The sequence below is a fragment of the Heptranchias perlo genome, chromosome 10 (assembly GCF_035084215.1).
Source record: "Heptranchias perlo isolate sHepPer1 chromosome 10, sHepPer1.hap1, whole genome shotgun sequence".
NCBI lineage: Eukaryota > Metazoa > Chordata > Chondrichthyes > Hexanchiformes > Hexanchidae > Heptranchias > Heptranchias perlo.
The window spans coordinates 67,391,739-67,413,169 of NC_090334.1; the positions used below are offsets into that span (position 1 = coordinate 67,391,739).

Here is a 21,431-nt window from a genome sequence, read left to right on the forward strand (position 1 = left end):
AGCTGGAAAGTGTTTCAGAAGAATCTTGTCAGCATGTTTGTCTCCCCTGTAGCTAATCTGCTTTACCTTTTCTCCTAATTGTAGGAAAAAACTCTTTTTGGGTTGCCACATTAGAAAATAACACTAGCATGTATAAGTATGTGGCTATACTCTAGATATGTGGTTTACAAAATACTGTTTGAATGTTGTACCCATCGGAAATAATAGCATACTGAATACTAGCTCTTCCATGGAAACATCTGGTCTGTTTTTCTGGGTAGCACCGCTTACTACCTCTCCTAATACCAGTGGTTTTGTTTTGACACATGGACAAATATCCAATCCCTGTAGTGACAAGATAATCCACAAAATTGTTCATTGACCATGCAGTGTGCAATTTTTTTTTAAATCCTATAAACTTTCATGAAATTGGCTTTTATTTCATGTATCTTGCATCTCTTATTTCATTATCTGAGGGGAAACCATTAACTTCTATGACTCAAATTTGTATGGTTTTGGCTTTTACATTTGATCTGAAATCTAGCCTAATGTAGACCAGAATATAACTACCAATTCTTAGTCTTTGGGATTTCACTTCTACATTTCCATCTTTTTAAAAAGTGAATTGACTTAACTCGCAAACAAAAGCCCTCATTTATCTTATTACAATGGTGTTTTAAAAGGTTCTAATGTGCCATTATCTTAGATGGATATGTTCAAATAGTTCCTTACTGCATATTTAGTGTAGAATAGCCACACACTTTACTTATGTGTTTTTAAAAAGCTTTGTGCCCTTAACATTGATTTAGAAGTTAATCTATCTCTAGTTGGTGAAGAGATTAAGAATGATATTTTTTTTTTGTCTTCTAGCTGAAGAAGAAGCCAGTCAAAGAAAACTTGCACAGGAGGCAGAAGGATTTTACCATACTGGAATGAAAATGATCAACAGTACAACTAAAAAGAATCAGAAAAAAGAGTAAGCACCCTCATTGTAATTCTAAACTTCGCTTCTCCTTTTTCCCTCCTCCCCTCCCCCCCCCCCCCCCCCCCCCCCCCCCCCAACTTTAGCCTGCTTGGTGCCATTCAACCACCTCCTTCACCTGTGAGTGAGATGGTCTAAAGTACAAAAATCTTCTCTGGTCAGCTAGTAGGTATTCAGGTACAAAAAATCCTTGAGGGGGGGCCTTAGCTATTTTTCTTACCCACCCCACTGAGGTGGAGTATTGTGCTACATGTTCCTTTTTTGTATTAGCGTTCCAGTTGAGATTGTTTGCTTTAATTATAGGCACAATGTTAACCGTAAACTCTAATGTCCTGGTTTAGAACTCCTGTTGGGCTGCTAGAGCTGTCTGGGTGCTAACCTGTCTTTGTGGGCCTGTAGAGATTCCAGCATCTGGTGCAAATAAATATTTTTTACATTGGTGGTTTTTGAACTTTTTAAATGTTGCAAATAGGACATAGGGTTATTTGGAACATGAGTAACGTGATCATTGGATGTTAACTATTCAAAGGAAAATGCAGCACTCTTTATGGGGAAACCCATTGCTATTAAGGAAAAGTGTACGAAAGTGGGAATGTACAATGCAGAATTCTTTGTCATGGAGTATGCTTGACCCCCAGACGTGGCTTTGCACGTACTCCCTCTCTAGACCCTTGGTTCCCTAACATTTCTGGGAGGTTATTTGTGTCCTCCTTTTGTAAATACACAACTAAAGTATGTGTTTAATTGTTCTGCCATTTCTTGGTTCCCCATTTCTGACTGTGTAAGGGACCTACATTTGTCTTCATTAATTAGAAAAAAAAGTGCTAGGGAAATTAATGGGGCTGAAGGCCGAACAAATCCCCAGGACCTGATGATCAACATCCCAGAGTACTAAAGGAAGTGGCCCTGGAAATAGTGGATGCATTGGTGATCATCTTCCCAAATTCTATAGACTCGAACAGTTCCTACAGATTGGAGGGTGGCAAATGTAACCCCACTATTTAAAAAAGGAGGGAGAGAAAAAATGGAATTACAGACCAGTTAGGCTAACATCAGTAGTGGGGAAAATGTTGGAGTCTATTATAAAAGATGTGATAACAGAACACTTGGAAGGCATTCATGGGATTGGACAAAGTCAGCATGGGTTTATGAAAGGGAAATCATGCTTAACAAATCTACTGGAGTTTTTTTGAGGATGTAACTAGTAGACTAGATAGGGGAGAACCAGTGGATGTGGTGTACTTGGATTTTCAGAAGGCTTTTGATAAGGTCCCACACAAGAGGTTAGTGTGCAAAATTAAAGCACATGGGATTGGTGGGAATATACTGGCATGGATTGAGAATTGGTTGAAAGTCAGGAAAGAGAGGAGGAATAAACAGGTCTTTTTCTGGGTGGCAGGCAGTGACTAGTGGGGTACCGCAGGGATCAGTGCTTGGGGCCCCAGCTATTCACAATATATATCAATGATTTAGATGAGGGAACAGAATGTAACATTTCCAAGTTTGCAGACAACACAAAGCTAGGATGGAATGTGAGCTGTGAGGAGGATGCAAAGAGGCTCCAATGTGATTTAGACAAGTTGGGTGAGTGGACAAGAACATGGCAGATGCAGTATAATGTGGATAAATGTGAGGTTATCCACTTTGGTTGTAAAAACAAAGGCAGATTATTATCTGAATGGTGATAGATTGGGAAAAGGGGAGGTGCAACAAGACCTGGGTGTCCTTGTACTCCAGTTGCTGAAAGCAAGCATTCAGGTGCAGCAAGCAGTTAAGAAGGCGAATGGTATGTTGGCCTTCATTGCAAGAGGATTTGAGTACAAGCAGGGGTGTCTTACTGCAGTTACACAGGGCCTTGGTGAGACCACATCTGGAGTATTGTGTGCAGTTTTGGTCTCCTTAACTGAGGAAGATGTCCTTGCCATGGAGGAAGTGCAACGAAGGTTTACCAGACTATTTCGTGGGATGGCAGGACTGACGTATGAGGAGAGATTGGGTCGAGTAGGCCTGTATTCACTGTTTGGAAGAATGAGAGGTGATCTCAACGAAACATATAAAATTCTAACAGGACTAGACAGACTAGATGTAGGGAGGATGTTCCTGATGGCTGGGGAGTCCAGAACCAGAGGTCACAGTCTCAGGATATGGGGTATGCTATTTAGAACTGAGATGAGGAGAAATTTCTTCACTCAGCGGGTGGTGAACCTGTGGAATTCTCTACCACAGAAGGCAGTGGAGGCCAAGTCATTAGATGTAATCAAGAAGGAGATAGATATATTTCTTAATGCTAAAGGGATCAAAGGATATGGGGAAAAAGCGGGAACAGGGTACTGAGTTAGACGATCAGCCATGATCATTTTGAATGATGGAGCAGGCCAATAAGGCCTACTCTTGCTCCTATTTTCTATGTTTCCAGCAGTATGAACAGCTAGATTCATGTAACGCTGTGGGTGTCCGTCTCTCCATTATCTTATTGATAACTTTTTATCTGATGCTGGTTCCATTTATTTTCACTTGATTTAGAGGGTATCAAATACTTGTGAAAGCAGCTGACATGGGAAATGCCAAGGCCATGGAGAAGGTGGGCTATGCCATGCTGTTGGGTGACTACCTGAAGCTAAACATTGGAGCAGCTAAGAATTTCTTTGAGATGCTTGCAGAGCAGGGGTTTCCAAAAGGTCAAACAGTAGGTGTGCTTTAACTATATCATAACTACACAATCTTTATTCACTATCACTGCTTGCCTCAAATGATAGCAGCACCAACTGAGTGGTTTAAATCCAGTTTTAAAAACTTGATCTGAGCTGCATAATCTCTGATCAGTAACGTTATGCTGTAATGTGAATCTGCAGTATTTGATTCCTTCATGGTGCTACATTTTTTTTTCTAAAAAAAAATCTAGTTAGGCTTCATTATATAATTTTGAGACTGAAGAATCAGATGTTTTTTGTAACAATTAACCAACAATTTTACCTATAGGTATTCCTGTACCTGGTCTGACATCATCATCTTCTTTGACCTAAGTTCTATGACCAAACTGCCCATATCCTATACCATCCTCACTGACTTTTATATTTGGCTCCTGTTTTCCCCCCCCCTGCCCAACACCTCATTTAAAATGATCGTACTCATGTTCTCATCCCTTCCTATCTCTGTAACTATGTCCAGCCCAACAATGCAACCCCCCCTCCCCAATGAACTCTTCCTCTGACTCTAGTTTCTTGTGCATTTTTCCCCACGCTCCACTATTGGTTGTGCTTTCTTTTACCTAGACCCCATGCTTTAGAATTCCATTCTTAAACCCCTTTCCACCTTCATCTCTCAAGACCCTTCTCTTTAACCAAGCTTTTGGTCGTTCCTAATTTTTCCTTCTTTGGCTCAATTATGTTTTTGTATAGTAAAAGTGCTATAGAAATGCATGGTGAAGTATTGAATATTAAATGTTAGACATCTGTCCAAGATTGTTGCACTTAATACACTTTTTCTTACATAATATGCTGTTTTTAAAAAAAAAGTCAAGTAGTTATGTCATTTGATTTCAAAAAGCTTTGTAGGTACTGGTGGGGTGCTTTAATTAAATGCTTGAGTATTTAGAAGCTCTAGCTCATATTTTCTTTCTTGTAGCTTGCTTTTTTTTGGTAAGGGGAAGAGGAGATGAGGGCACATATTTAAAGATTTTATCAAGAGAACTTTCCAACATACTAACTCTCTTGTATTCTATTTCTAGGCACTTGGATTCCTTTATGCATCCGGAGTGGGAGTCCACTCAAGTCAAGCTAAGGTACTTGTTTTATTTCCTCTTAACCTGGCCACCCAGTCACCATCCCATGCTGAATGTGGCCTTGTAAGCTTATGTACAGTAAAGCACTTAATATTCTTTTTGTTTTTTAAAGGCATTGGTATTTTACACCTTTGGAGCACTTGGAGGGAACTTGTTGTCACACATGATTTTGGTAAGTATTCTTGCTTGTATGTTGTAAATAAACCACACTTTGGATAACATGCAAAAACAAAATTACACTCCCAAATGAGCCCCTGTTCTAAGATCTGTATCAAAAGGGTCAGTAGTATATTCACCAGTATATAAATTGTTTCCTATTCAATTTTGTTGCTTCATTTTGTAAATCATGCTATGGAATGTGAGTTTCTATAATCCCCTTGTGCTGTAGTAAATGTTAAATGATATTTTATGAATGGGCATATTTAGCTAGTTTTCTTTTTCAATAATGCATCTATTTTAATCCCTCAGGGTTATAGATATTGGGCTGGCATAGGAGTCCCTCAGAGCTGTGAATCTGCACTAACACATTACAAACTCGTGGCAAATTATGGTAAGCAATCAAATGAACCTTTTAGGTTATGGTGTGCTTTTTTTTGACTATGAAGAAATTATGTACTCTTCCTGTGGTCCTGAGTAAGGTCAGATGTTTTCTGGAATTGACTGATTAAAATTTTCAATATTACTATGTACTAAAAGTGAGCAGCTTTTAAAGCCATATTGTCATTGGTGCTAAGGAGGAGTATTTAGCTGCATGCCTCTTACACTGTTTTACCAGCCTTCTGCAGCTAACTTGCTTGTTGATTTACCAAAATTGGTAACGTACTACCAAAAGGAGTGATTTTGGCCCACTTCTCCAATAGTAACAAACATGAAGCAGAGTGGAAGCCAGCATATATTTTGGTCACCAGTGAGCTAAATACCTGTGCTCCCAAAAGAAAGGTTGCAGTCCCTGGATTAAATATCCTATTTTTTCCATCTTCCCTTCCCCAACTATATAGATCATTTTCCATTTTAAATGTTTACATTAACAGATAAAATTGTTTTACTGCAATGTGGCATGGTAAAGCAATTGTATGAAGAATGTGTGTGTGTGGTGAACATATTTTAAATGAACATTTTGCAGTGTGTGAGGGGTGGCAGTGTATTTTTTGTTTTGTTTAGTATTGTTTGCCAATATATCTTGTGTATGCTATTGCTGCAGGAAATTGTGACTGTTTTGCAATTAAATATCTTGAGGTTTTTATACAGTGATTACAAATTCTAGAATGGCAGAGTAAAACAAAAGGTGCTATTTCAACAGCCTGTCTTTCAAACATATCCCTATCTCTATAACCTAAAACCCTCATCACTGCACTCCTCCAATTCTGTCACCTTGTGCGTCCTTGATTTTCATTGCTCCACTGTGCCTTCAGCTGCCTAAGCTCTGGAATTCCCTCCCTCAACTCCTCTCGCCTCCTTTTTAAGACTTCCTTAAAACCTACTGCTTTGACCAAGGCTTTGGTCATATGTCCTAATAGCTCATTGTGTGGCTTGGTGTAAAATTTTGTTTGATAAGTAATTCACTGATTTTTAATTGCTTCCTTAGTTGCCAATGATATATCTTTGACTGGTGGTAATGTTGTTCAGAGAATTCGTCTTCTTGATGAAGCAGAAAACTCTGGTGTTGGCAGTGGAATGCTGGAAGATGACTTGATCCAATACTACCAATTCCTGGCTGAAAAGGGAGATGTCCAAGCACAGGTAGAGCAGTGAATAGTCTGTATAAAAGTCAAGTGTGGCTTAGTACCAAGGTCAAATCTGAATTACCCATTCTATCTAAAATAGAAAAGTTTTGTTCTTGGCCTTTAGCCTGGTAGAAAATCTTTTCAGCTACATTCAAATGTAAATTTTGTAAAGCCCTTTAGCAACGCTGCCATACAACATGGGTGTTGCGTATTTGTATAATAATACACCTGCTACATTTTTTTGTATTTTAATTTCTTTAAGTTAAAACTTGCAAACATTACTGACTGTCAAATGGAATTATTGAGCAAGAGAACAAATATTTTTGTTTTTATTTGAGGTTGGACTTGGCCAATTGCATTTGCATGGAGGACGAGGTGTGGAACAAAACTATCAGGTAATTGATTACAAAAGTACTTGAGAAATCAGAATGCATATCTTAATGTTCCCAGCAGTGTGTTTTTTTTAAACTACATTTTGTAGCGTTAGCTTACTTTTATAGTAGTGCAGACTCTGCACATTTTTACATGTGCTTTTCCTATGTGGCTTATTGCTGGTTTAATTTCTAAAAGGATTACTTTAGTGACTATTAGTCAGGCTATGTGCAATTCAGTTTGGATAAAAATTACCTGCCCCCCCAACCTACCCAAAGAAAGGGGGAAAAAAAATGTTGTTGTCGTCTTGTGACAAATGGTGATTAACCAAAGCATGTGCTGTGATCACCTGAGAAATAATGGGCCTTATCTACTTAAATCATACTGCAAAGGATGCATGGAGGGGCAACCACACATTTGCACCAACACTTCCTGGAAGCAGTGTTTTCATGCCACTTCAGTCTGTTATCCCAGGGAGTATAAACCCAGTGCTGTGCCAAATTGGGCTTGCCAAGTGCTCAGAAGGTTTGTTTGATCTATTGGGCACTTTTTAACCTACCCAACTTCCTATTTTAAGTAGCAAGAATTCTTTCCTTCCTGCTCTGTGTAATAAATTTTATAATTTGGGAGCGAGCTCAATGCATGTGGTATTAGATAACTAGACTGTTCAAGGGAGCAACTGACACCACTGAACCCAAGTAGATACCTGCAGCAGATCTGAATTATAACTGGATAGATTTGTTCATTTTCCTTTTCAGAGAGCCTTTGAGTACTTTAACCAAGCAGCAGCTACTGGGAACTCTCATGCAATGGCATTCCTGGGAAAGGTAAATGCATAAGATATGCTTCTTACAAACAAGACTCTGGCTATTATTGAGAACTTAAAACTAAACTTTAAAACTTTTTTACGTAAACAGATGTACTCAGAGGGTAGTAATGTTGTACCTCAGAACAATGACACTGCTTTTCATTACTTCAAGAAATCAGCAGAGATGGTAAGTTGCTTTTTTAAAAAACAAATAGCTGTCATAGAAATTAGTTTTGCTTATGATGTTTTTCTCATTCAAACTGATCATAACATTTCAAAGCCTGAAAATGTTTGTGTTTTAAATATGTAATGTAAATATTCTGGATTTTTTTCTGCTCCTTGAGTTGAAGGATGTTTTGTGTTAATGGATGGTTGTCTCCAACATATCCGCATCAAACTCGTGGTGAGATGAAGCTTGGTTATAGATGGAGGGTATGATTCCTTCTAATGCCTCAACCTTTTGTGTACCTCTCTGGTTTATTTTCCCATTCTGGCTATCCTTGTGCCTACTGAGCAAGATTGTCATTAGTGCTACTTACCCCCTTGGGTAAAAGGGAGGTAAATGGGGTTTCTTTGGGGTCCTGTTGTATCCAGCCGTGCCTAGATGGAAGATTAGAACCAGGTCAACCATCCATGACAGACTCTGAACCGATGCCTGAGCCAGACCAGCTGGGCCACTGATGATTGATCAGTTGGCCTACTGTATTAATGGAATCCAGAGAGTAGACTCATGGCTAGGGGGCTAATTAATCAGCAAGTCAGTGATTTAAGCATGTTCTTCACTAATGTTTTGTGCTGATAAAGGTTTTAGTTGGTTTAAGGTCCAGTAATATCCCTGTACGGAGTGGAGTGGTGGGGGGAGGGGCTAACTTTGGCTGTTTCTGACCTGCAATAAACTCTAGGGGTAAGAAGAGGGTGGGGGGAGGTGTGGAAAAGGTATCGGGTAAACTCAAGCCAAACAGCTTGGTTTGAAGGTTCTGAATGATGGTTTCAGTCCTTTTTGTAAGACTTCTAGTTGACATGATGCATTTAGGTACACCTTCCATGAATTGGAGATCATACTCCATATCAGCAAGTCCACAGAAATTTGAAACTTCACCGGTTCAATTCCTGTTTGTTTTTGAGGGGTTTAGTAATATGTAATCTTGAGGCTATTGAGCAGAAAATAGCCTCTGCTTGTTTCACTCCACTTTTTTGATCTCATCTGACGATTGCCTGTCGGTTTTTTCAATGATCTTTTTTAATTTTCAGGGTAATCCAGTTGGACAGAGTGGCCTAGGAATGGCTTACTTGTATGGAAAGGGTGTCCCAGTGGTACGTATGTCTGTTTCTATCTGACTACTGTGGGTACTTTTGGGGAGAGTAATCTGACTGCTCAGTCAAAATATGACCTTTTATTGGTTTTTAGTCTGGCAGCAGATTCATTTTTCTAAGTTTCCATTGCATTCCATAAACACAAACAGACACACATTACAATTGTAAATCTACAATGGTGCTTCGATCACCCTGCCCTTCCCCTTCATATTTTTCAAGTCTATATTTTTACCCAGTTTCTGACACCTTTTCCTTTTTTTTTGTTTTATGCCGCCTACTTTTTTAAACTGCAGAGAATTCATTCGTATCATTCTTTATACTTAATACCTTTCATTTAAAACTTTAAAAAAAAAACACCATCCTAGTGATGACCAATTCACAAAACTGATGCTGTATCTGGTAAAATGATGTTTAGAACAGCTGTAATCCCACTTCCAAGGCTTAAATTGCCTCCTGAAGCTGTGTGACCAGTTTTAAACTAGGAGGAAGTGCTCCATTATGGTCAAGTACAGCATTGATGCTTGAATTGGGTAATGGAATGGGGGGGGGGAAAGCCCAATTTTTTTTGTTTGCATCAGTCTTTCATTCAGTTAGTCAGTTGCTAAGTCTTGGGAGCCCTTGGTGAGAATGCACTATATATGGCCCTCCAAGCTAAAGGAAGCTGGCAAAAAGCAGTCAAAGACTGGGACAAGCTTCAGATTATGGCTGCCTGCTTTTTTTTAAAAAAAAATCAAAAGCCACCACTTGGGATTAGACATCTTTACTTAAACAATCAATATGCTCAAACTTTGACCCCCAGAGACCCATCCTCCCTCACGCTTCAGTTTTACTTTTTTTTTATTGTGCCTTGTTTTCTTCTCCTGGACTTGCCTTTTGTCCTCTTGTGTAAGCCCACCAAGATTACCTCCTAAGCTTTGAGGATGTTGCAGATGAAGCACTCCCTTTGATTTTCAGAAATCTTTGACCAAGATCTACTAGAAAATAAAACTTAGAACGTAAGACTGCATAAGTTTTTTTTTTCCTAAAGTTGAAAGGAATAAAATTAATTTCATGACTTAATGCCATACAGGAGGTGGAGAAAAGGTTTTGACTGGAGTCCCACAAGACTGCTTGGACTCCTGTTCTTCTTTAATACCCTAGATACCAAAACTAACGGTGTTGGTGGTAAAAAGGCCAATCAAATTCCAGGATGTAAATCTATAAAAGTTTGGGTAAACCTTTAAATATCCTGGTCAGATCCTATTTGACATCCAATTCCAAATGTATGCTAATTACTCCCATCTCTGCCTTGCTGCCACTTCTCTTAAACCCCTCTACTGCCTCTTGTCTGACAAGTAGTCAGACTATCCAGTCCTGGATGAGCTGCAATTCCTCCGATTAAATATTGTGAAGACAGAAGTCACAAACTCCATTCCCTTGCCACTGATTCTCTTCCCCTCCCTGGCTAATCTCTCTGGTGGGACCAGACTGTTTGCAACCTCTACGTCCTATTTGCTCCTGAGTTGAGCTTCCGCCGTGCCCCCGCCCCCCCCCCCCCCCCACCCCCCACCCAACGTCCTCTCCAATGCAAAGACTGCCTACTTCCACCTCCATAACATTGCCTGTCCACCCCTGCCTCAGCTTATCTCCTACTGAAACACTCATCCATGCTTTTTGTTATCTCCAGACTTATATTTGTTCCAGTGCTCTCTTGGCCAGCCTCCAGATATTTGAGCTCATCCAAATCGCCACCTGGATTCCAACTTGCACCAAGTTCCGCTCACCCATCACCCAGTGCTCGCTGACCTACATTGGCTCCTAGTCCACCAGCGCCTTGCTTTGCAAATTCTCATCCTCGTGTTCAAATCCCTCCATGGTCTCGCCCCACCCTATCTCTCTGTAATCTCCTCCAGCCCTGCAACCCTCCAAGAACTCCACGTTTCTCCAACTCTGGACACTTGCATCCTCCCACCACCGTTAACAGCCATGCAGGCTCTGTAATTCCCTCCCTCCAAATGTCTCCATCTCTCGTCCAAAGGATGGACCCTTCTTAAAAGTTACCTCTTTGACAAAACTTTGTCACCTGTCCTAATGTCTCCTTTTGGCTTGTATCAATTTTTGTCTTATTGCCTTCCTGTGAAGCATCTTGGAATGTTTTCTGACATTAAAGATGCTATATAAATGAAAGTTGTTGTTGCCACACAGAAAAACAAAAAATGCTTCAGCAAGGACTCGGCCCTTCAAAGAGAAGGCCCACCACCTCAGCAACTAGGGATGGGCAATAAATGCAGCCACACCTTGATCAAATTTTTGTTTAAAAAATTAGGCTACAGAGAAGTGTCAAGACGGATTGCAAATGAACAAACTCAAAGATTGAGAAGCTTAAACTTTAAAATCTAGGATGAAGTTGGTTAATAGGGAACTTCAAAGTATATTAAATGGTATGAGTTAAATCTAGATTATTTCCTCCAGTAGGACCAGAGGATGTATATGAAAATTTAGTGAAAAATAAATAATTTTTTGAAAGGAAGTAGGAAAAACTTCCTTGCTGAGTAACATTGCAGAACTGATGGTTACTTTTTTAATGGTGCCATCCATCCCATGAAAAATATATAACTAGCACAAAAATACTCAATGTAGTTTTTGGGAATGGGAGATTGAACCACCAGTTTAAATTTTGCATTTATGCAAAATTTTTTGCAAACCCCTACCCTCAACTGTTTGTTCACATTTTAAATAGTAAATGTTTGGAGTACACTTTCAAACAATATAATGGAGGCAAAAACATCAGTTATACAAATTATGTTGGGTGAGTTGTATTGGAGGAATGATTGAGCCAAGAAGCATTTCTCCTAATTTCATTTTTGTATTCTTGATGAAAACCTGTATAGTGTGTTTGAGTGGGTAAACTTAGGTTATCATTTTTTTTTCTCCTCTTTAATAGAATCATGAATTGGCACTGAAGTACTTTCAGAAAGCTGCTGAACAGGGTTGGGTGGATGGACAGCTCCAGCTGGGTTCCATGTATTATAGTAAGTCATAGTTGCACATCTTTACTATTTATACACCTAGGTAGAAGCTTCCAGATCTTGTCTATAACAGATATACAGCTCCTGACTAGTACTTAATTTTTAATGTGGCAGTAACTACCCCCCACCCCCAGTATTTTGCTTTAGTTAACTTTTTAATATAAATATGACAAAGCAAAAATTGATGCAGCATATGTTGATGAATGAGAAGGAATATAACTGGTTTATTCCACAACTGGCTTTGTGAAAATAGAGGGAATAGGATGTTGGAATTGATTTAGTCCTGTTCATCTGTCCTTCATGTGCATTAGGACTGGGATCAATAGATTAAAAAATCATGGGACTGTCTTGAGCTATTTGCCACTGTAGTCTCAAGCTACCTGCTCTTCTCAAGCAGTTGCAGTCTCCAAACTAATCTGATCATTTCTGCTTCAGACTGTGCATTTCAGTTGCAACTCTGAGCAATTGGCTGTTTATCTGTCCCAAGTTCCTTTTGAACAAGTTGGGAATCAATGCTGTGTGTACTGAAGTGTACAGATGGTTTAATGCTCTTTTTTCAGTAAAACTATCTAGGTTTTTTTTATACAAACATATTGGTTTAAGCTGATCAAGTTCTTGGAGCAGATTCCAACAGCTAATAGCCATGTCTTTTTTTCACTACTACCTCCAGTGAGCAATCTATAGCTTTCCAACTTACCTGTTCTCCCTTAAGATATTTGACCACAACCAAGTGGACATGGGGGTGAAATTGTTCTTTGGGCGGTAGCTCAGAGGGCAGTAACCCAAACCAGCAGCCCATTTTACACTCTGCTCGGTTTTCTGTTCCATTGCAAAGAGTAAAACGGGCTGCCCATTTGCTGTTTTTTGCATTAACACCCAATATGAATTTCACCCCTGATGACTTTTCAATGAGGTTTAATTTTGATGCTGAAGTATATTTTTATGGAAGTGACATTGATTGATTTTGTTTTGTAGATGGTGTAGGTGTGAAGAGAGATTACAAACAAGCCTTGAAGTATTTTAACCTCGCCTCACAAGCTGGACACATACTGGCTTTTTATAACTTGGCTCAAATGCACGCGATAGGCAGTGGTGTGATTAGATCTTGTCATACAGCTGTCGAGGTAAGAATCTGCAACAAATAGTGACTGGAGATAATCATTTTGATTTTAAAATATCATGTAAGTATTTAAAGTATAGTGAGATAACTTATGCTTATGCAACCAATGGGGAGTGGAACATTAAATTTGCAAGTGTGCTGTTTGTGACAGCATAACTCTGGTTCATAGGGCTCAGCTGCAATTGGTAGTATGCTACCATATTGCTAACACCTTCCATTCTCTGGGTGCAAGGAATCTAACTCCAAGCACATTGACTTTGACGCTTTTTTAAAAAAAAAAAGTAGTGATTCCTACCACCTAGGTTTATAAGACCATAAGAGAAGGGAGTAGGCCATTAGGCCCCTCGGGCCTGTTCCGCCATTTAATGAGATCATGGCTGATCTGATTTTTACCTCAACTCCACTTTCCTGCCTTTTCCCCATATCCTTTGACTCCCTTGCAGATCAAAAATTTGTCTAACTCAGCCTTGAATGTATTCAATGACTCAGCTTTTTGGGTAAAGAATTCCAAAGATTCACGACCCTCTGAGAAGAAATTCCTCCTAATTTCTGTCTTAAACGGGTGACCCCTTATTCTGAGACTACGCCCCCTAGTTTTAGATTCCCCATGAGGGGTAACATCCTCTCAGCATCTACCCTATCGAGTCCCCTCAGAATCTTGTATGTTTCAATAAGGTCTCCTCTCATTCTTCTAAACTCCAATGAGTATAGACCCAACCTGTTCAATCTTTCCTCATAAGACAACCCTTCCATACCTGGAATCAACCTAGTGAACCTTCTCTGAACTGCCTCCGATGCAAGTATGTCCTTCCTTAAATAAGGGCACCAGATCTGTACTCAGTACTCCAGGTGTGGTCTCACCAGCACCCTGTACAGTTGTAGTATGACTTCCCTGCTTTTATACTCCATCCCCCTAGAAATAAAGGCTATTTATCTGTTTTGGAGTACAGTTCTGCAGGTGCTAGAAGTCATGTAGTACCTCTGTTCAAGTGACCTCTCCACATGAGCCTTGACATTTGAGTGTTGGGAGACTTTGTTTGGCACAACTGAGTCCAGTCCTGTTTTCGTCCAGTGTGTGTACTTTCCACTTCTGGTCAATGAATTGTGACTGGGTGCAGGATCTCTGCTTTTTTTCCCCCAGCTCGAAGACACTGAAGTCAATTGTACCACAGCAACTACTGAAATGGCTGAAAATAGTTAACTTGGCACAGGCTGAATTGAACCTGAAACTTGTGGTCTGATTTTTGTTGTGGTAAACAACTGAGCGGCTATAGAATTTTTTTTTTAAAATTGTTCATATAAAAATGCATTCTGCTTACTGTGTTTTTACAGCAATCGGTCTCTATATATAGTCAACATTGCATTTTCAGCTCTTAAGTGGTAAATTAGTCCACCAAATTTATATGTAATCCTAAATGTCAAACGTAATGCTCATATGCTTTTATTTTTTGATTCTTTCAAACTGCTGGTAAGAGTCAGACAGTGAGCTAACATTTATGTAGAATTCCCTTTTCACTGATTTCCTGACTAGGAAAACAGCTCTCTAGCAATTCATTTGGAGAGTGATTTGTTAGATCAATCTTCTGGGATGTGTCTCCAGCTGTTTAAAAGCAACAAGAGAAGACTGAGGCAATGATACAAGAATGCAGACCCTTTTTTAATATTTCATGGTTATGTATCAATTTGGCAAATTTCCCTTTTTTCTGCTATAGCTTTGTTTTGAGTTTGCACTAGCTGACTTTCTGAAACATTTTTACTTTCCTTTTGCAGTTATTTAAAAACGTCTGTGAGCGAGGTCGCTGGTCAGAGCGGCTAATGTCTGCATACAGCAGCTATAAGGAGGGAGACACTGACTCTGCATTGGTACAGTACTTATTATTGGCTGAACAAGGCTATGAGGTGGCCCAGAGCAATGCTGCATTCATTCTGGATCAAAGTGAGAACAAAGACCAGCCTAGCAGTGTTTCAAATGCCTTATTCAGCCTTAATTCATATCTCGACTGCCTACTCTTAAAACAATGCCTTTGTACTACTCCTACACATGTCGTATGATGTTTGTTATATATTTATATCGTGTATATAATATCTCCTGTTTAATAATTAGAATTGAAAACTTCACATTGGCTCTATTCTGTAATCTTGCTTTACTAAAATTGCACCTTTGCTTTAAAATGTGCTGCAAAACAGGTGGATTAATGCAGGAAGGAGTCACCATTTTAACACTAGTTTCTACTTGGACATGCAAACTAAATGGGATTTAATTCAAAGGAATCTGATCTGCTGTCCCATGAGATGCCTCATGGTGGGGCTGCTAATAATTGACTTTTATAAGCTGAGTATTGGCATCAGTAAATACTGGTACAATGTAATGGTCACACATAACTGACTTAGTTCAATCGCTTTTTTTAAAAAAAAACAAGTTTGGAGTTGCAAAATGTTATACATTTCAGAATCTTAAACTTAAGATTTTATAAAAATAAATGTTTCACAATGATAGATGTTGTGATTGGGAGGTGGGGGGGTGGTGGTGTTAACATAGCCATGGTATGGTCTTGGAAGGATAAGATCAAAGGGTCACCTTCATCTGAATATATTGTTACTGAGTTTTAATGGCTCATTTTGTCAGTTTTGAATAAATTGCCTTGTAGAAGGTTTAAGGATGTACTTAATGGACAACATTTTCTGGAAGGTCAGTAACAAAACAATAAAACCTTCATTTTTACATGCTCTTTATTTTCTATTTACAGAGGAAGCTAAAATTTTTGGTGAGAATGACACCTATCCACGAGCATTACTGCACTGGAATAGAGCCGCAGCACAAGGTGAGGTTTCAAGACCAGTAAAGAGATAGTGCTGCACTGAGATTCATAGGGTCAGTCTTGCATTTTTTTTTAAGAAAAGAGACCTTGCTGTGGATCCTTGATTTTTAAGCCGTTGCTAGTCATTCAAAGCATAAGGTGCTGTTTACATACAACAACTTGCATTTATATAGTGCTTTTAACATAGTAAAACATCCCAAGCTGCTTCACAGGAACAGTGTAAAACAAAATTTGACACTGACCAAGCATTTGGTCACCTGTCCTAACATCTCCTTATGTGGTTCCAAGAGGTAGGTTTTAAGGAACGTCTTAAAGGAGGAGAGAGGGAATCCTAGAGCTTGGGACCGCCAATGATAGAACGATGAAAATCAGATGTGCAAGAGGCCCAAATTGTAGGAGCTATAGGATATTGTAGAATACAAATGCAGTACCTAAGCCACATCATAGGATGACTGTTCTCCCATAGACGATTCAATTCACTGTACGCTTATGCACCTTTTATTTTTGAAGGTGGCCGTAAAGTAGCATTGCCAAAATCCTGTGACTGGAGAGACGACGTTACATAAAATCATGTTTTTAAAAAAAACTAATTTTAGTTTTTCAAGTTGTAAATTTTATTTGCTTGATGAAAGATCTTGTACAAAATGATACTAATGCTCAAAGTAAGTTTCCAGACACTAAAGTTCTCATGTGGAATTAATGTAAGCATAATTGTTTTTAGCTTCTTTGGGGTGTAGTATTGCTGGAGGTGTCATCTTTCAGATGAGACGTTTAGCCAAAGCCCTGTCTGATGTCTCAGGTGGTCGTAAAAGATCCCATGACATTATTCCTGGCCAATGTTTATCCCACAACCAACACCACATTGGTCATTTATTTCATTGCTTGTGGAACCTTGCTGTGCACAAACTGGATGGTTCATTTCCTTACATTAAAACAGCGACTACATTTCAAAAGTACTTAATTGTCAGTGAAGCACATTGGGATGTCCTGAGGTCATGAAAGGTGTTACAAATGCCACTTCTTTCTTGTGCCATGTTAGTGCTACACCAACATGGTTGACTCTTAACTACCCTCTGAAGTGGCCTAGCAAGCCCCTCCATTGTACCAGCTACTGCAGGAACTGCAACAGTTCAAGAAGGCCCACCTCTGCCACCTTCTTGGACAACTAGGGATGGGCAATAATTGCCAGTGATGCCCACATTGTAGGATTTTTTTAAATAACTCTTGCTCTTGGGTGCATGCTCCTAGTTATTTGAGCATAATGATACTTCTGGTATGCTAAATTTTCTTCTGCATTTAGAAATGCAGACTTTTCTATTGCAATTTCCCTTGTCACCTAGATGGTTGCATCACTAAGTTTGTTGTTAAGCTTCTGAGTTATCTGGTTCTTGTCATTTCTGATTGCTTATGGCTTTTTTTTTAAAAAAAAGCCTGAGCAAAGGGATTCTCAGTTTTTGAAGAAAGTTGATACAGAAGTGTAACTAAGTTAGAATCAGCACAGCAATCAGTGACCTGTTTAGGGGATTGTTTTAAATTTGTTTTTTAATAGTTACAAATGTGCTATAACACTTACAGATGGGATGAATAAGTTTTTTTAAGAAGTTCAGACATTTTGATCTGCATATTGTGAGAAAAATGTGGCATTGGAAGACAGGCCAATCCAATGGCAATGCTAAAGGTTAACTGCAACCTGGAAATTCAAGCTTGAACAGTCTCCACCCACACTCCTAATTTAGAGCTTCCAACAGAAGGTGGTTTCACTGATTCTTTTGTAGAAAGAAGGGTTTTTTAAGCATTCCTAGATAAGCTGCTAGCATTGAACTCAAACGTGGCTTGTCATGGCATTATTTACTTTTCCTGAAGAGACTAGCGTTAATGAGGGAAATAAAATTGCTATCCATAATGACCATCAAATTCTGTATGTACTTAAGTATTGTTTTGTTTTAGGTTATACAGTTGCAAGAATCAAACTTGGAGATTATCATTTCTATGGCTATGGTACGGACATTGACTATGAGACAGCCGTAATCCATTATAGACTCGCCTCTGAACAACAGCACAGTGCCCAGGCCATGTTTAACCTGGGTTACATGCACGAAAAGGGTTTGGGCATTAAACAGGTACGAGTTAGAAAATACAACTGACATGTTATTTTCAAACAGACTTGTGTGTTTTAAATCGAAGGACAAAATGATTGTTCTTCCGAGCCTCTGCTGCCTTTGCCATGGCTTGTTGGCTGCTTTGGATGCATGAATTTTTTTTTTTTGTTATGCCATTTCAGCCACTGCTGTTGGTCTGGCAGTGTAGTTTCATGTCTATAACTAATACTATAGTGAGACTAATGTTGACTACCTGTTACATGCCTAATGTATAAGGCAGCCATTTTCTACTTTTTGTCTTTCTAGTTTTTGAATTTGTGTTCTTCCCTTTTTTCCCTCCCATCAACTATTTTTTGTTTCAACTCAAAAATGTACTGCCCTGTGTGGAAGAAGCACTGTCTGTCTAGAAAGCAACCTTTGCCTTGTATCTTTAGTCCAATAATAGATTTTTGTCTCCCCACCACTTCCGCACCCCCCCCCCCACCAGCCAATTGGCTGGATTGTTTCATACAGTAGTGTGCATTGTAGCTCACTCCTTGCCTGACATTGATGCATGTGCTTTTTCCACTACATAATCAGCAGGAGCCCTGGTTAACTTGTATTTTTCCCTCCTTTCCACCCAAGCCCACTGGCACTGCAGCTGACTTCAAATGCTCACTGTTCTTTGATTCAGTTTACTGTCCCTTTTTTATACCCTGCCGCTAATCTTTTTCCTGTTCGAACTATCTTTTCACCCTTCTTGCAATTAAGCACTTTCTCTTGCACTGGTTGAAACTAATGGCAGTTGTGCTCTGAGGGGATTTTTCTAGTATCCTGTTTATTACTGTGGTGCAGGAGAATTGATTTTTTTCTCATTGTGGCAGCAGGTGGTCTCTAATTCAGACATGAACCTCTTATTACATATGGCTTTATTTAAGGTGCCTTTATTTTGCAGCTTCCATGTTTAATTTTTTTTGCTACAGTGCAGAGCCTCTGCAAACCTTAGAGAAGAGATTAAGACTCTGAGGCTGGCACATACCTCTTTAGTTTGACGCCACATGAGATGTAACTGCATTGTAGTGTCAAAACCTGGTTATTTAATAATAAAAATAAATTCCTGGCACTTTTTAAACCTTCCTACGTTTCATTTAAATGACAGTGTGCACACAAACATGTTAAAAATTTAACCACCAGAGGTGTTTTTGTGTGTGCATGTAACTATGCATATACAGATATATCTCTTGGGCAGGGCAATTGTGGTTCTAGCCAGGTAGTGTAATGAGGATATTGTCTAGCTGGAACCAATCTTATACTGGTAGCTGCAGTATAAATGTAGCCTTGATGTGCTATAATGTTTGCAATAATTAAAATTACATAGTTGACTCACTTTATAAAACAGACACTTAAAACAGACCTGTTTTTTTTTTCCACCCCTCCCCAAGGATATCTATCTTGCAAAGCGGTTTTATGACATGGCTGCAGAGACTAGCCCTGATGCTCAAGTCCCTGTCTTCCTAGCACTTTGTAAACTAGGTATGATGTATTCAATGGAGTACGTGAGTGAAACCAAGGTAAGTAAACACAAGGACAAAATAGTTTTTGGCACTTAGTGTCCTTGCCCCATCCAACTTATTTGTGTACAAGGAATCTTGCACTGTCATCTCTGATGATGCAATCAGGACTAACATTTAGTGTTAAAAATCTTGGCACTATAATGAAATAACCCATGGGCTAAATTTTCCTAATGTTTGTGGTCAGGAACCTTATATGCCATCAATGCATGCTGGAAAATTGCAGGTGTGCTCCCTACCATGAGCTGGTGAGGTTCCTTATTTCCAACATGGGAGGAAAATCACTCTCCATAGCTAAGCTGTAATGCTAAGCTGTAATACTAACCTGGGTACAGAACCCAATTTTGTAGACTGATGTAATCGTATAGAAGTTTGGATAACCAGTAGGCCTCCCTCAACTTGTCATAACTATGTCCAAGGACTTGTTGGAGAGCATGCAAAGGAAAAATAAATGCATGTTTTGTTGGGATGTTATTTGTATAGTTATAAATGTACTCTTAACAAGGCTTAGTTGTACTCTAAAACAAATGCAGTTTTCAATTTTGTGTGAACACTGCTGTATTCTTGCTTTCTTGTTGCAGTTCAGAGAGATGTGGATGCAGGTTGACTTGGACTTGTTGCTGGGCCCTGAGTGGGATATTTACCTCATGACCATACTTGCTCTACTACTGGGGACTGTGATTGCTTACAGACAAAGACAGCAGCAGCCTGAGCTACGTGCTCCAGGCCCCCAGCAGCTGGAACCTCAACGTGAGCAGCAATAGCAAAGATAAATAAAGGAACTTGTCAGTACAGGTGTCTTTTTTTTCTTTTCCCCCCCCCCCCCCCCCCCGCAAAAAAAACACAATTTATGCAGCAACAAAATTGCAAGCTCAAATGTTGGACCTTTTGACTTTGACTTATGATGTGCACATTTTCTTAATAAAACAAGGCCTATTTTTTGGGCTTACTGAGTTTTTAGCTATTTTGAGCAGCATCAGAAGAATAGTTTTATATGAAGTCTGCAAAAAGCTTCTGGTCTTTCTAACTTGGTATTTTCCAGCAGTTTATATATTTAAATTTTCTGTCTGTTTTGAGCTTAAAAGATTTTCATTAGAAGATAAACAAACTAATTATGATTTTTTTCAACAACCTACTGAATCCTGCAAGAGGGTTATTTGTCTAGAAGTGCCACTACTTGTATAATATTGCACAGCCACCAAATGAGGCATTGCAGTTATTTGCCAATAGATCATTGCCAGTACCTCAGCTCTTCTATGAAGAATCTTTTTTGGTGAATTTGTCAACCAACTGACCCAGCTTCAAAACTGCAGTTGTTTTCAACAACCATATGCCCTCATGGCGCATCACTGGATGTGTTTGTAGGAAGTTGTTTTTTGTTTGGCTACAGAAAGTCTTTTGAGGAAAGTTGCTAAAGAAATGCAATAATGCATAGACATCTATTTCAGGATTATCTTTGTTGCAAATCTGGGAACAGTTATCTAATTAAAGGAAAATATTTTAAAATAACAGTTGTAAATAAAAGTTGCTCTGTTCCCCAGATTGACTTAATTCTATAGATTGTTTTGGTTCCCCATTGGAAAGAGGGTTCCCATGGTATTAATTTTTAGTTCAGATATTTTGCCTTGGTGATGAATTTGATCTTTTTTCAAAGCTACATCTGCAAGGATCAAAAAAGCCTGAAATTTGTATGGATTTTTTTAAATTTTGAAAGTCATTTCATTGTAGTGTGGTGAATTTTGCTTGATGGGGTGTTTTTTTAGAAAAGTTAAGGTGCAGAACAAAAACTGAACAAGCCTGCCATTAATAGCTGGAAGCAGCAATGTACTTCTAACTTATGAATGGCTCGTGACCATATATTTGCAATGGTCTTGC

General features: G+C 39.1%; 1 protein-coding gene across 1 annotated transcript in view; it reads left to right on the plus strand.

Moving 5' to 3' along the window:
- The window catches only part of sel1l (SEL1L adaptor subunit of SYVN1 ubiquitin ligase), a 42,766-nt gene extending 22,418 nt beyond the window's left edge, over positions 1-20,348 (plus strand). The window contains exons 5-21 of the mRNA XM_067991967.1: positions 850-955; positions 3,485-3,647; positions 4,689-4,742; positions 4,855-4,914; positions 5,211-5,292; positions 6,328-6,482; positions 6,805-6,861; positions 7,597-7,665; positions 7,756-7,833; positions 8,898-8,960; positions 11,884-11,971; positions 12,944-13,092; positions 14,859-15,024; positions 15,836-15,910; positions 17,855-18,027; positions 19,428-19,556; positions 20,138-20,348. Of these exons, the coding sequence (XP_067848068.1) occupies positions 850-955; positions 3,485-3,647; positions 4,689-4,742; positions 4,855-4,914; positions 5,211-5,292; positions 6,328-6,482; positions 6,805-6,861; positions 7,597-7,665; positions 7,756-7,833; positions 8,898-8,960; positions 11,884-11,971; positions 12,944-13,092; positions 14,859-15,024; positions 15,836-15,910; positions 17,855-18,027; positions 19,428-19,556; positions 20,138-20,320 (1,850 nt within the window). The 3' untranslated portion in view covers positions 20,321-20,348. The remainder of the gene's footprint in view (positions 1-849; positions 956-3,484; positions 3,648-4,688; positions 4,743-4,854; positions 4,915-5,210; positions 5,293-6,327; positions 6,483-6,804; positions 6,862-7,596; positions 7,666-7,755; positions 7,834-8,897; positions 8,961-11,883; positions 11,972-12,943; positions 13,093-14,858; positions 15,025-15,835; positions 15,911-17,854; positions 18,028-19,427; positions 19,557-20,137) is intronic.
- Positions 20,349-21,431: the final 1,083 nt, after the last annotated feature.